This window comes from Chenopodium quinoa, unplaced genomic scaffold (genome assembly GCF_001683475.1).
Source record: "Chenopodium quinoa cultivar QQ74 unplaced genomic scaffold, ASM168347v1, whole genome shotgun sequence".
NCBI classification, from domain to species: Eukaryota; Viridiplantae; Streptophyta; class Magnoliopsida; order Caryophyllales; family Amaranthaceae; genus Chenopodium; species Chenopodium quinoa.
Window position 1 is genome coordinate 129,087 of NW_018743613.1, and position 16,427 is coordinate 145,513.

At 34.7% G+C, this 16,427-nt stretch overlaps 1 protein-coding gene across 3 annotated transcripts; it reads left to right on the forward strand.

Annotated features, from left to right (window-relative positions):
- Positions 1–2,532: 2,532 nt before the first annotated feature.
- LOC110682895 lies at positions 2,533–7,890 on the forward strand. 3 transcript variants are annotated; one of them, XM_021859240.1, is made up of 8 exons: positions 2,533–3,095; positions 3,705–3,910; positions 5,505–5,631; positions 5,706–5,804; positions 5,898–5,955; positions 6,076–6,151; positions 6,230–6,359; positions 7,667–7,890. In XM_021859240.1, exons 4-8 carry the CDS (start codon positions 5,745–5,747, stop codon positions 7,790–7,792), a joined length of 450 nt encoding a protein of 149 aa, XP_021714932.1. In that variant the 5' UTR covers positions 2,533–3,095; positions 3,705–3,910; positions 5,505–5,631; positions 5,706–5,744; the 3' UTR covers positions 7,793–7,890. The 3 variants fall into 3 exon arrangements, with proteins under 3 accessions (XP_021714932.1, XP_021714933.1, XP_021714934.1); XM_021859241.1 differs by having other exon boundaries at positions 3,730–3,910; XM_021859242.1 differs by having other exon boundaries at positions 2,534–3,095; positions 7,679–7,889.
- The last annotated feature ends 8,537 nt before the right edge of the window (positions 7,891–16,427 follow it).

Genomic DNA, 16,427 nt, shown 5'->3' on the forward strand with positions numbered 1-16,427 from the left:
AGCTTCCATAGATCAAATTTTCGGATCCTATTAGTATATTTTAGGGAGTTATTTTGCTAGATTTAAGGAATTAAAAATAATTGTGTAAATAATACTTATTGTATAAAATAATTAATTAATAAAATACCAATTATTCACTAAATAAATTAACCTAGAAAATCAGATTTTCCACACTAGGAAAACCCGAAAATCTTAGTCAATAATTAGGAATTATCGGACCTTATTAATTAAATAATAAAATATAGTTTTTGCTTTAATTAAAATATTCGAAATATATAAATAATCCGGTTTTTAAAATAAATTAAATGGATAATAAATCTTATCCAAAATTTTAAAATAATAATTAGGTTTCAAAATACTTTTGGCGCCAAAATTCAAATATCACTTTGGATCCAAAATTCAAATAGTAATTTAAATTACTAAAATACCCTTTTTAGGAAATAATAATTAATTAATTTAGAAAATACGTATCAAAATACGGGGTACTACACCTGTGGTAAGCTATCATTGCAAATAACATCAATAATATTAATCACCATCAATACTACAACAATTTTTCTCTAACATAGGACCTTTCAACCCCCCCCCCCCCCCTAAATTAAATGTAATATTATCATCCCCAACAGAGAAAGTGAGTTTTCCATTTTTAACATTAATAATGGCTCCTGTAGTGTGGAGGAAAGGTCTACCTAATATTATTGGAATTTGCGTATACTTAGTCATGTCTAGGACAACAAAATCAACAGGGATAAAAAATTTACCAACTTTAACAGGTACATCCTCTAAAATACCTAAGGGGTATTTAACAGAACGGTCTGCCATTTGCAAAGTAATGTTAGTAACTTTTAAATCACCCATATTAAGCCTTGAACACACAGACGATGGCGTTACACTAACACTAGCACCCAAATTACATAATGCTTTATCAATGAAGACATTACCAATATGACAAGGTATAGAAAACCTACCAGGATCCTTTAATTTTGGTGGAGATTTATTTTGCAATTAAGCACTACATTCCTCTGTAAAAGCTACAGTCTCTACCTCATTAAAGGTTCTCTTCCTCGTCAATATATCTTTCATAAATTTAGCATATGCTGGTAATTGTGTAATTAATTCTGTGAAAGGAACTGTTACGTGCAAATTCTTAACAACCTCCAAGAACTTACCAAATTGCTTATCTAACTTACTCTTTAAATGTCTATTAGGGAATGGAAGTTTGATAGCTGGGACCTGCACATCTCCACTCTTGTCCTGAGATTTACCCTGCAAAGAATTATCAGAAGGGTTAGTTTTACCCTGAGGCCCTGCATGGCTAGTAACAACTGACAGGCGAAAGTCGTATCACCTAATTTAATCAAAAGAATTACCTAAAACCACTAACTAAAATAGATAGGGAATTAGGGTCGAATCCACAGGGAAACAAGTCTTTCTATTCCTAATTAATTAAAATAATCTAAATTATCAAGTAACCAAGTTGTTATTAATGAGAATTAAACTAATAATTAAACTAAAGAAAATTGATTAAGGGAGGAAAACAATAATAAAAGGCCTAGGGTATAGGTTCACCAATAGATAATATTCCAGGGTAAACACAACAATCAATCATCAATGCAGCAATTAATCAGATCATAAAGGGCTTTCGCAACGTATTACAATCACATAATTAATCTACCGGTATTAAATCGCATCTCTCGAATGTTGACTTAACCATTTATAAATTAACCTACCTATTGAAACTAAGCCTAAACATCAATTCTCATCTCTCGAATCTCGAATCAATATTGCATAACTCATACAATTAAACCAGGCCTAATCTAATTGCATAGCATTAAATCAATCAATAGGAAATCAATCAAGCATTGACAAGCAACAATAATAAACTACCCCTACATATTATTTATGGATCCCCACAAACCCAAGAATTAAACTACTCACACATAATTAAATCTAAACTAATCAAAGCAATTAAACAAGACATAATTAATCAAAGCAATTAAATTACTGAAAATAAAAGGGGAAGAAATCGTTACCAAAATAAACGAAAATGATGAATTGTATAAATCATAAGTGTAGAGAGAAAACAAGAGAATTCACTAAAAGCTAAACTAAAAACTAAGAATTTTACTAATGAAAAACGTAATCACTTCCTAAAACAAAAACGTATTTATACTTAGGCTTAAAAATCCTAATTAAAGAAAAAGACTAAAAAAAATGCTGAAATTCCTCTTAGAAAACATGCGCCCGGTCAGGCAGAGCTTCGCCCGGCCGGGCCTGCCTTTTTGTTGGTGGCTTCTTCGCTCGCACCCGATCGAGCGCGAGACAGGGCGAAGGGCTTCTTTTCTTCTATATGCCTCGCCCGACCGGGCACGCCTCAGGGCGAAGGCTTACCCGGTCGGGCGAACTCTCGAGCAAGCTGGACCTCTTCACTTGGGCTATGTTCTTGGCCCAATTCGCATTTCCTCTTTGGGTCTTGAATACTTGGTCCATTCACTAGTAGAAAAAATGAAATAGGCACCCCCACTTTAGCACCGGTTCTTGAAAACCGGTGCCAAAAAAATTGGGTGGGATTGAAAAATTCGGTTTTGGCATCGGTTCGCCTTAAATCGGTGCCAACTATGGTAATTAGCACCGCTTCAAACCGGTGCCAATTAAAAAAGACAAAAAAAAAAAAAAAATCGGGGTATGCGTTACTCTGCTTCTTCATTCTCTTTCCTGTTCTTTTTCCATTTCCATTCTCTCTCTTCTCTCTCTTCTCTCTCCTCATATGCTCTCCTCTCTCACCTCAACCAAACCTTCAGCCGCAGCCGCAACAACAACCACCATGCACCGCTCACAAATTCTCTCTCCCCTTTTCTTTTCGTGCTTTCTCCTCTACCCTCCTTTTACCCTATCAATCATTTTCTAGGGTTTATCGCCCTTGTTATACCTCTAAATCTCAATCTCATATCCAATCACCTCTCTCTAATTTCTAGGGTTTCGAATTACACTGATGCTGCAATAATTGGAGGCTGGAGTTGGTGGTGATTAAATTGATGTTGTTGAACACAAAGAGGCAAACTAATATCAGCAGGCTACACTTCTTCTTTCTCGAGGTTTCTTCATCTTGCTCGATCTTTCACTTTATGTTACTCTCCTAATTAAAGTACTTATCGGTTTCTTAATTTCTGTAATTTCGATCAATTTCTGTCGTTTTCTAAGATATTAGGGTTTATTACTCTTATCTGGGTTTTCATTTCATTTTTTATCGGCCAATTTCTGAAGCATGCATATCATTTTATTTGTTATTCATATCATTTTTGATAATCTTGAAGCTGATTGATGGAAATGATTGATCTGGGTGTTTGTAATTCTTGTTAATTTTGTGTTTTTCTAGTGTTACTTTGATAATTATGAAGATCTGTCGTGATCAGTTTTGTGGGTTTTTTTTTTTTATTGAATTAGTTTTGTGACCGATTTGAATTAGAGATCTATTCAATTAGTTATTTTATTTAAGTTCAGTGATTACTGGGGCTCTTTGTTTGTGCTTATGAATTAGAGAATTACTAAATTAATTTTGTGGGGTTGTTGAATTTGATAATTTACTAATAAATTTAGGTGTATTAATTTGATGCTTTATCAGGTTAAAGTTAGAATTTAATTTGCTGAAATTATTTCAGTTGAGGCAGTGTTTTTATGCTTATTGTGTTACCTTGAATTTACAGATTTAAAGTTGTTGCTGCATTTTAGTTAGATTTGTAGATTTGAGGGATTGAAGTGGGTTATCAAAGAGGTTGAGCATTGGATGAATGGGTTGGAAGATACGTATTGATGAACTGCCCAGGTGTAAAGATCTGGGCTGAAGTTTCCTTTGTTTTCGTGTTCGTTTTTCTGCTGCATTTTGCCTATGGGTCAACAAATCCCAGTGATGGTAAGTGTTATCCTAGCAATTTAGTTCATCTATCAATTTCAATGGTTTTCTTAAAGTTGATAGAGGATGTGCAAAATACTTCTAAACAATCTGTCTTGTGGATAGCTTACTAGGGGATAAGTTGCAGCTTTGTGTTATTGTTTTTGCATTCAGGTTGCTTAAAGGCTTAAGTTCTATCTGTTGTTAGGTGACTAATTGGTGCTTTAGACTTCTAGAGTATACTTAATGTGTACTCAAGTGATGCATCCCTGACTTGTTGCTGTTTTACTTATGGTTAATTTGTAACACAATTCCTTATTTGGATTTATATAATTGATGGCTTAGATTGGTCTGTGTTGTTTAGTTAATCCGATTGATTAGCTTTGTAGTTTTCGAATCTTTTTGATACACACATAACATATTAGCTTCATGATGTCTGCTTAGATCAAACAGGAGCTTTAGAATTGGACCGTTTTACCTCTCTTACCCATGTCAATATTTATTGTGAATTATGACGAGTTTCACTGGCTAATTAATTTGTGTCTGTAGGACATTTGATGAGTCATGTGTAGTAAGCTTGTTGAATTTTGATGCTTGTAGTTCTCTTACCCGATTATTGAAGATGGATCGATTATTCTAACTGAATTTACTTAGTATTTTTATAGTTTTTGCTTTTTCCTTCTATCTTCAGGGTTAGGATGAAGTTAGCCTGCAACATCTTATATTAATTTACTTGGTAGGCCATAGTTGTAGCCTTGTAGGTGTTGGATCCGATTTATAATAGTGTCATTGCTGGACAATTGGACATTTTTCATTGTTCTCTTTTTTCCTTGGAGCCTAGAGGAATTACATGTCGTCATTTGATGCATCTCTTGGTGCATTTAGTGACGGAATCTGTCTATATAAAATTCTTAGTTTTCTTTTTCTTCCAAAACAGCAAATATTGGTTTAAACGTGAAAAAAATTGTGAATCTCCTAAATTACTCTTTGTTTTCTTTGAAAGTCTATAGCAGTTCATCATTAGTTAACCAAACTAAGGAGCCATTTCCAGTCTAACCGATTAAAACAAACTATAAACCATAACCTCTCTCTTTCCTTAATTTCCATTTTTTAGCATCTTTAAAAACCAAACAAGATGTTAGTTATCAGAATAAGTCATCTCTTAATTTGTTTCATAGTTGTTGTGTAGCAGTTTTGTATTATTTTCTTCATATTATATTTCCTAACATTTTTTTAATCATTTTACTTTGGAAGAAATAACAAGATTATATGTTTTGTTTAATCCAGTGTCCGTCTCATATCCATTAAATTTGTTTTGGAAAATAGTTTGGGAATTCGGTTTAATGGAAGGCTGTTATTTGGGAAATGATTTGCAGTTCAACAGATCCTGTAATCACTCTGTTCTTCCTGATTGCCTGCAACCTTAATATCTATGTTACATTTTGTTTCTAGTGTAGCTGCTGTTTCATTTAATCTGATTTTATAATTAGTTTTTGATTAGTTTAAAATTCTTTTTTCCTTGATGCGCTTTACTGAGTTCTCAAAGATAATATACATCTTAGAACTTCTATTTGATCATATTTATCGTCTTACGAAATATTTGTTTCAACAACAGGGGGATCATGTGGCCCTTTTGTCTGCATTTTCAATAATGGGACTCAAGTTGCGCATGGACTTACCTGAGCAGGCAATGGAAGTGAACAGTATTCTTTCGTAACTCAACTCCCGCAAGTGAAGCTGCTGTGAGTGCCCAGTTTGGTGTAAAGGTCACTGTTTTTTTAATCTAATCTATACTAATTTCATGTTCTCTGTCCAGGAAACATTGAAGAATTTCTCAGAAGAAAGAGCAAAAAAAATGAAAGCCTTACAAGAAAAAATGAAGCTTGATGACAAAGAAGCTAAACGATTTAGTCCTGTAAGTACACTTGGTTTCAATGAATGATGCTACGATTGCTACACTATTTCTCCTGTTATATATGTTTGTAAATATTGTAATGGTTGCTTTTAGGTTGATGCCTTTCCTGGGGATATAGTGATTTTTGCACGGGTGCTAAATCTTTTGAGAGGTTAGGGCGTTAATGCTTTATAGATAATCTTTTTTTAATTCACCTTCATTAAACAATGTCTTGACTTTTGAGGTTAATATACATGGCTTGATATTAATTAAACGTCTGACTTTGAAATAGGTCTTTCTGCTACAATGGAAGTCCGCATAGTCTACTTTGATATCATGAGACCATTTGCCGAGTCTGTTTTGGGCGGGTGTGTTAATTTTCTACCAAATGTGGATGTTTTAAATTCAACTCATGCCTTGTCTGACGTAAATTGATTACCTGTCAGAATCATTAATATGGGGCCTGCAACAAATACGCAATGGCTCTGTGATACTCCTGTGCATTCAGATGTGGAAGGCAAGCTGCGGAAGCTCTTGATTGATCTGGGAAATGCTGGAAAGATACTTGGTATTCAGGTATGTTATTTATGTATATTATACTGTATGAGTCATGACTCTTTTCACGTTCCTTATAGTACTGAATCTAAGTTGCGACTTGTCTAAGGCCCCCCCTGCTTACCAGATGAAGCATGCTCACAAGTAAATAAGATATATGTATCTTTACTAAGTAAATTATTAGTTGTTTTATTCTGCTTTTTCACATCTTTCATCTGTATATTGTTTGTCTGCTCCTCTTTCATCTTTTTCTCATTTTTTCCTGATGAGGTGGGAAGGGTGTCTTTGAGGATTTAGAAGTTTAAAGACTGGAGAAATCTCTATGTTTTATTTTATTGAAATATCTACTCAGCCTTCATAATATTAAATTTTACTGTCCTAATCTAGAACTTTTAGTTGAACAGTTTAATTGCTGATTTTAATCAAAAGTTCAATGGAATCTGAACAAGATAGTTATGGGTCTGTTGACATTTGATATACATGTTTACATGCGTCTATTAATATGTCCTGGGTGGTGGTTCTGAAAAAGAGAGTTAGCTAGTGTCATAATCTTCAATTTCCATACTTGATATACGAATTATTCATACGCAATCTATCAAGTGCCTAATTTCAACTCTTCACTGGTATTGGATCTATCGCTAGTGATTTAGAGCTATATTTAATCTCAAGATTTAGCTGAGAAGTTGCTTGAGCTAGCTCAACTTATTATATTAGTTGTAGACATGTAGTATTGTATTGACATGTCTTCCATTCTTTGGGCATGTACTAGTATCTTACAGTGAGAAAAGCATTATGCTATGGACTATTTGAATCAAGCTAATGGAATTCGGTTTAATGGAAGGCTGTTATTTGGGAATTGAGCTATTTGAATCAAGCTAATGGGATTATGTGGAAATTTATGCATGACAAGCTGATGCTTGGTTCTTTTAGTTTTAATTTGATTGCTTGATTTATCAGGAGGAAGTTGAGGGGAACTAAAACCCAGTGTAATTACTTTGGTTAGCTGGGTAATGCATAAGCTGAAGTTCAAGTTCTATGACGCCCTATGATTTATTTTGATGGGAGTTGTTATTGAAACAGTCACAATTTGGAAAAAAAAAAAAAAAAAAAACAGCCCAATAGCATGTTTGTTTTGTCTAAATTTAAGAGGCAAATATTGTTGGGAAAATTTTGGATAGTATATGTGGGAACTTTGACAGGATATGTTTCAACAGTATATTAAAACATTTGAAGGTATATATTTAGACCCTAGATAGGAATTAAGATGTTGTGCTGAAATTCTATGTTTTTAATTCTGCCTATAATTACATTCCTCCTGCCTGACTTAGCACAGAAAACAGAAAACATCTGTATCACCACCAAGAACCAGCCTAGCAACACAGCATCTCAGCATCACAGCTCCCCAGAAAACCAGCAACATGGCTGCAAAACGAAAACAGACAGCAGCACAATAGTTTCAACACAGCAAACTTCTCAACAAACTAGAACAAGATCCAAGTGTACTAGTCAGCATTCAACTGAAATCTCAAGTGTTTTTTTTTTTTTTTAGTTTTTTAAAGTGTAATATTACAAGTTATTGAAGAAAATATGTGTTTTATGTATATTATGATTATATATAAGTATTTGGTACAATTTAAGTGAAAAAAAAAACTATTTTTTTTGGGCATTTTTGGCACCGGTTTTGGAAAAGAACCGGTGCCAAAAGTTTTTTTTTAATTTTTTTGGGGACTTTTGGCACCGGTTCTAAGTCAAAACCGGTGCCTATTGTATTGAAATAAAAAAAATAAAAAAATAAAAAAAAGCGCCATGGGTAATTGGTTAACCGGTGCCAAATCCTTATATAGCCACCGGTTTTGAACCGGTGCCAAATCTTTAGAGATTTGGCATCCCTCAAATAACCAACGGTTCAAAACCGGTGCCAAAGAGGGGGTTTGAACCGGTGCCTATTTGCCTTTTTCGCCTAGTGATTGCCACAAACTCTTCTTCTTCACCGAGCCCTTAATCACCAGTTTGATCACTCCAACGCGATCTTGGGCTACAAATATGGTCATATGAATGTGATCCTACTCCAATGCTCGTAGTGGCTCAAATATATCCGGGAAAATGCTTCAAATCTGCAATTTCCTATAAAACAATACCAAAACTACGAAAGCACTAGAAAACGCATATTAGTATAAAAGTGGCTCCAAAGAGCTAATAATACTCCTAAATATGACCAAGGGACGGGGTAAATCGCTATATAAAATGAACATATCAACAACATCATTTGGTATAACAGGATCATGATTAGCAATTTTTGTTATAACAGGCTCATCATCTTTGGGCATAGAAGGCCCATCATAGTGTGAACCACTTCTCAGGGTAATTGCATTAGCATGATCTGTAGGTTGTACTGGCTGCGATGGTAGGGGCTCCCTACTTGCGAGTTTGTAGAGTACAGGAAAGATGCGCAATTTGATTATCTATGATTTTATTATGTGCTAGGATCAAGTCAATTTGCGCATCCCCTACTCTACATTTACTTTTGCATATTGGCTAACATCGTTTTAATTTCTGACAGGGCAGATCAGTAGATGGAGGTGGAGTTTGTGGTTGGGTCCTCTGGTTTGGGGGTTGGTAGTATTTTTGCTGTGGTTGATGTGGGGCTTGTTGTTGTGGTTGTTGTGGAGGTGGAGGTGGAGGGTTTGGCACATTAGTACTCCGGTAGGAAAGATTTGGATGGTTCTGGAGACCAGGATTATAAGTGTTGGAGTATGGGTTATTTTGCCTATAGGCTTGGAAGGCATTAACCTGCTCCACGGAACTCCTACAATCTTGTGCCCAATGACCTTTAATTCCACAATTTTCACAAAAAACATCAGTAGCGTTATTATTAACAGCAAAAACATTAGTTAAAGAAGTAGAAATAGCAGTACTAATATTATCTAATTTCTGATAAATAGAGGCTAATTGAGCTTGCACAAAGGATACGGAATCGACATTGTGTTTCCCTTTGTTTGCAAAACCTCTAGGATTCCCATATTGGGAATTATGAATTGTCATCTCTTTAATAATTGTTCCTGCAAAATCTTCTTGAAGATTTATAAATTTTTTATTAGCTGCTAAGTCTAGGATTGATCTGGATGAATTTCCAAGCCCGTTGTAGAAGGCTTGGATTATTTGCCTCTATGCTATCCCATGATGGGGACATTCTCTCTGCAAATTCTTAAATCTTTCCCAAGCTTCATATGAAGTTTCATCCACTTCTTGGGAAAAATTAAGGATCGAACTCCTCAACAAAGTGATGAGTCTATTTTATATATTTTTTATTCCCCGTCCCATGGTCATATTTATGCTTATTTGAGCTCTAAGGAGCTATTTTTATTACTAATATACGTCTTCTAGTGTTTTTGTAGAGTTGGTATTATTTTGTAGGAATTTGTAGAATTATGATAATTCTCGAGGTTATTGAGCCACTATGAAAATATTGGAGTTTGATCGTATCTTATGACAGTAATATTTGAAGCCCAAGGTCAAGCTAATTAGATTTGGTTCGGTGATTAAGGGCTCGGTTCGTTTGCATGGAGTACTAAATTTATTGCATGTCCAATACTTGGATATCAAGAAGAAGGAAATTGGGTCAATTCATATAAACGCACAAGTTACAAATCCAAGGTGCAAAAAAGCCCAATCCCAAAAGTGTTGGGCGTGTAATAGCGGGCCCGATTGGGCGACCTAATGCCCGATCGGATGAGTATGCTGCAAGGTGCATTAAGTCGGTTTTTGCTCTTTGACTTGGGCCCAATATAGTACTCCGTATTTGATTAGGAGCAGCTTTTGGGAGAGTTTGAGTGGAATTGGGTTTTTTTTGCTTATATAAACCCAATTCACGATTTTTTAGGGATTAGCTTTTCATTATTATTTTTAGTGCTTTTCATTATTATTTTCAGTGCTTTTCTTAGTTTAGCTTTATCATATTAATTCTTAGATTATGTAGCTTTTATAAGACTTAGTAGTTTTAGTCTTAGTTTAGTTTTGTTTATCATTAGTATTAGTTTTAGATTTTAGTTGCAGTTGACTTTTGTTTTGTTATTATGAGTTGATTATTAAGGAGTATTGTTTTCTGTAAGTTCTTTTTATTATTGTTTCATATTTAGTTTATTATTATTGCTTTTAATCATGCTTTGTTTAATTGCTTTGATTAGTTTAGATTTAAATATATGCGAGTATTTAATTTCTAGGGTTCTTGGGGGATCCATAATTAATATGAAGGGATTAATTATTTTGGTTGATTATTGATATTGCATGATAATTCTTATTGAATTGTTTTAATTCTTTACAATTGGATTATGAATCGAGCATATGTGATTTGATTGTAAAAGTATAGCAATATTGAATTGATGAATCGAGCAGATGTTAATTTGATATTAAAGGCTATTTTCAATAGGAACTTAGATCTAGTATATTGCAAGAGCCTGTTAAATCTATGTTGATTAATAAACTGCGAGAGCCTGTTAATCATGTTATTTGCAATATCGATTGTTGATTATTATGCTTTATCTCGGAGTATTAATTATTGGTGAACATGTGATCCTAGACTTTTTATTATTGATTTCTTAGTTTAATTCATACAAACCCTTATTTATTTCTTGATAATTTAGACTATAATAATTAATTAGGAATAAAAGAACGTTGTTTCCCTGTGGATTCGACCCTACTTCCCTATCTATTTTACTTAGTGGTTTTAGGAATTACTTTTGATTAGGTGATACGACTTTATCCTGTTACAAAGTTGTCCTCTCTGCAGGGTAATATTTATTATAGAAATTCATAGCAAGAGAATTACAGTCAGTAATACCAAGAGCAGTCGTATTCAATCCATTATACCACAATTTAGCTTTACCACATAAAGAAAAGGGAAAAAGAATCTCCCTGATTTGGTCCTGCGTGACCCCAGCTTGTCTGATGGTATTGCAATATTGGCAGAAATCTAAAATATGAAGATTTGGATCTTCACTCTTAGCTCCGCTAAATTGCTTCCTTTCGATCATAGTAATAAACTGAGATTTAATCTCGAATTGTACTCCCTCGAGATTAGGTGTAGGAGCAAGATATGGGAAATCTGTCAAGGACGGCTGCGAATAATCGCTAAGCTTGCAAGGTGGTGGTGGTGGCGGATTCACCATCTCTGATTCTGGTTCTGAAGAAACTTCTGTGTCGCTAGAATCAGATGGGGTTCCAAAGGTATATCACCCTCAGAAGTAGCTCGTACTTGTGTGAAAAGGTTCTTCTGTCTATGAAAAGAATGTTCGATTTCAGGATCGAATGGAATGTAGCCTGATCTAGAACTCCTGGGCATAAACACAGAACTAAACAAACAAATATGAGAAGCTGTCCCAAAGAACTTGCGTTCTCCGAGACGAAAGAAAATAATCTAGATTACAAAAAAAAAAAAAAAAAAAAATCAGGAATAAAAATAAAATCATTTCCCTGGCAATGACGCCAAATTTTGACAGGATAAAGTCGTATCTCCTAATCAAAAGAATTACCTAAGTCCTCTAACTAAAGCAGATAGGGAAGTAGGGTCGAATCCACAAGGAAACAATGTCTTTCTATTCCTAATAAATTAATATAATCTAAATTATCAAGTAACCAAACTATTTTTATCAGAATTAAATTAAGTAGAATAATTAAACTAAAGCAAATAAAATTGAGGGGATATCAATAAATCAAAGCCTAGGGTGTAGGTTCACTAATAAATAATATTCCAGGGTAAAACATAACAATCAATCATCCATGCATCAATTAATCAAATCATAAAGGGCTTTCGCTACGTATTACAATCATAGAATTAATCTACCGGTATTAAATTGCGTCTCTCGAATCTTGACTTAACCATTTATAAATTAACCTGCCTATTGAAACTAAGCCTAAACATCAATTCTCATCTCTCGAATCTCGAATTAATATTGCATAACTCATACAATTAAACCTAGCCAAATCTAATTGTATAACATTAAATCAATCAATAGGAAATCAATTGAGCATTAACAATCAACAATAATAAACTACCCCTCCATATTATTTATGGATCCCCACAACCAAAGAATTAAAACTACTCACACATATTAAAATCTAAGCTAAGAAAAGCAATAAAACATGACATGATTAATCAAGCAATTAAATTACTGAAAATAAAAGGGAAAGAAATCGTTACCAAAATAGACGAAAATAATGAATTGCATGAACCAAAAGAGTTGAGAGAACAAGATTATTATTAAAAAGCTTAAAATTAAATAAATTAACTAATGGATGACGTACGCAAATCTCGCTTAACAAAGTGTATTTATAGTTAGACTCCTAAATCCTAAAGTAAAACAAAGTTTAAGTCGCAAAAAACGCTCCTCAAAAGCACGCGCCCGGTCGGGTGCCATTTCGCCCGGCTGGGCCCGCCTTCGACTGGCAGCCCCCTCATCTCGCGCCCGGTCGGGCGCGCTTCAGGGCGAAGAGTGTTTCCTTCCTATCTTCCTCGCCCGGCCAGGCGCGCCTCAGGGCGAGGGCTTCCCAGGTCGGGCGAGCATCCGAGCAGCTTAGACTTCTTCGATTGGGCTATTTTCTTGGCCTAATCCGGATTTCCTCTTTGGGTCCTTAAAACTTGGTCCATTGCCTCGGTCTCTTCTCAACTGTCGAGCCCTTAATCACCGGTTTGATTGCTCCAACGTGGTCTTGGGCTACGGAATGTGGTCATATGAACTCGATCCTACTCTAATGCTCGTAGTGGCCCAAATAAGTCTGGGAAAATGCTCCAAATCTGCAATTTCCTATAAAACAATATCAAAGCTACGAAAACACTAGAAAGCGCATATTAGTAATAAAAGTAGCTCCGTAGAGCCAAAAATACTCCTAAATATGACCAAAGGACGGGGGTAAAACACTATGTAAAATAGACATATCAGAGTGCTTAAGGGATGTATTGTAAAAGAATAGGGAAGGCTAGTGTTTAGGCCAGAGTATAAGAAAGAGAGAGAGAGAGAGAGAGAGAGAGAGAGAGAGAGAGAATGATTTGGTGCCCCGAAACTGAAAAACCAGCCTCGTATATATAGAGAAAACGTGAGGGGTGAGGCACAAAACCCTAGAATTGAAATGCGCCGCAGAGAAACCCTAGAAAATTGTCGCGTCACAGCAGAAATTGTCGCGACACGGTGCAATTTGCCGTGACATGGCAGGAATTGCCGTGGCGCGGCATTTCTGCCGTGACACGGCAAATCTGTTTTCCAGAAATCCGTCTAAATTCATTTTAACCTTTTTCTTAAGCATTACGTACGTGATATTTAGGCGTTGTTTCAGCTGTTCCGAGATTATTTCAGGTTTAGGGTTTTATTATTTTATTAATCGGGCTTAATTAATAAATAACACGAAATGAATTAAAAAGGGGTTGGGCTAAAATGTGAGTTGGACTGAGTTTGAATAATGTTTGGACTGATTTGTGGACTAAATATATTTGACCAATTATGGGTTTAAGCACTCCCAAGATTAAATACTCGACCCGACCAATAATGGTGGTGAAAGGTTGTTCATCATCGGGTTTGGTCTTGGGGAGACATTTTTAGGTGTCTACAACAACCCAAAAACAATAATTAAATCAAGGCTAGATTAAATTAAAACAAAGAAGATTTTTTTTTTTTGTTTTGTTGTTGGAGTTGCGCACGTGGGTGGTGTGTGTGGTGTGTGGCGTGGAGGTGAGAAAATAAAAGTGGAAGGGGAAAAATTAAGGGGAAAGAAAAATAAGAGGAGAGAGAGAGACTTTATCTTTGGGTATTCTCCACGCAAAATTTAATTTGCTCATGTGATGGGTATTTATAACGTCTCTTAAAACCCTCCTAACTTAAATTTCTTTTCTACCCTTAAAGATTCCTACTCCTATTCAAAATGACATTTGACTTTCTTTAAAACTCCATTGACTTTAAAATTCCTTTTATAAAATAATTATGCCCCAAAGTTTTTAAATAATTAAATTAAATATTTCCAAAGCAATTAAATAAATAATAAAGGACTTTTAATTAAAATAAACCTTTTTAAATAATTCATTTCGAATTATTTAAATACTTCATAAAATAATGTTTTAAATTAATATACTTATAAAAACACGGGATATTACAGTTTACCTTTGGGTATTCTCCACCTTGGGCAAAATCTGAATTTTGCTCTTAGGTGAGTATTTATACTCCTTCTCAAAAACCCTCCTACCTTAACTTTCCTTATTTACCTTAAATAATTCTCACTCCTACTTAAAGCAGTCATTTGACTTTATTTAAAGTTCATTTGACTTAAAAATTCTTTTATGAATTAAATATGCCCCAAATTTTGTAAATTTAAAAATAAAATATTTCCAAAACCATATAAATAATTAATAAATGGATTTTTAATTAAATACACCTTTTAAAATATTAAAATACCATAAATAATTCATTTTAAATTATTTAAATATGTTCATAAAATAATACTTTAATTTATAATTCGTATAAATATACGGGGTATTACAATCTACCCCCTTAATAGGGGTGGGCAAAAAACCCGATCCGAACGATCCAATCCGTGATCCATTTGATCCGATCCGAAAAATTAGATATCCGATTCGATTTTTTCGATTCCGGATATTTCGGATCGGATTCGGATCACGAATCTAGAAAAATCGGATATCCGATCCGATCCAATTTTTCAATATAAAATAAAATTATAAAAAAAATTAACTAATTGCAACAAACTCTCACTTAGAATGTTAGCTCTAATTATACTGTAATACTGTATTTGTATCTTGGATTTTAAGGAAGTGATTTTTTTTTTATTTTTACAAGTATTTTTTAGTTGCCTTAATAATCAAGTGAACCTTATTGCATCATTGTGCCTGATTTTGTTGCGTTTATTTAAATATTTTATAATTATTACGAAAGTTCATAAAATATAAGATTTTAAACAACTCAAATCAAGGGCATTTTACCAAAAGAAATACCAAAATTTCAATATTAGTATGCGGATCGGATACCCGTTGATCCGATTCGAAATTTCGGATACCCGGTTTTTTTCGGATCGGATATCCGAAATGGCCACCCTTACCCCTTAAAAGAAGTTTCATCCCTGAAACTTGGGTAATGAAAAACAAAATCCACACTCCATGAGTGTTAGAATACCAACTTTATCATCGCGGGCCGGATCTCAAAGTCATTGGCTGGGGTGTTTGGGGGAGCAATCCCACTTGAAGCTCTATAAGCTCCCGAAGTTCCCAACTCCTTCAAAGGTCTTTGAGGTGGTGGCTGTGGATCACCCATTTGATCTTGTTGTTCAACTCTAGCTAGGGAAGTAGTTAACGGCCTAGAACCGAATCTCCTTCTCCTTCTATAAGTTTGTTCAATCTCGGGATGGTAAGGTACCAAAATCCTGTTATGGGTTCTGTGCATGCACACTCAACAATTGCAATTAGTAACAAGGCTACAAGTGTAGCCAAAAAGAAACAAACTCTTTTTGTATTTTTCCTTTAATGGTGAACTAGACTCAAGTAATCAATTAGCAATTAACAACACCGCTCCCCGGCAACGACGCCATTTTGATGGGCGTTAGAACGGTCGCACATTCCACACTCATTCAAACACATTTATAAGCGAACACCTCACAAACCAAGCACAATGATAAGTAAAAGTTCGATCCACAAGGAACAGGGTATAATTGCTAAAGATCTTAACACTCAAGCTAATTCGAAGTCTTTTGTTGAAAGGGGTGTTCGTCAATAAGTAGATAACAAACAATTGTTCTAAAACAAGTAATTAAAAGCACTAGGGAATGGGATCCACTCAACTATGGCAATTAGGCAAATTGGGAGTAAAAGAGACAAGAGATAGCAAGGACTATATGTAAGACCAACCTCATGCGATTAGGAAAACAACTCACACTACTAAACTTAGATCCCTCATTAGTTTAGCAATAAGAGATACACAATCAAATTGCAATAAGTAATGACATACTTATCTACATTTCCATGTCAAACTAAGCATAACATGCCATCAAGCTCCTAATTCAAGGGTAGCTAATCCTATCATGAAGAACTAACAAGCAATC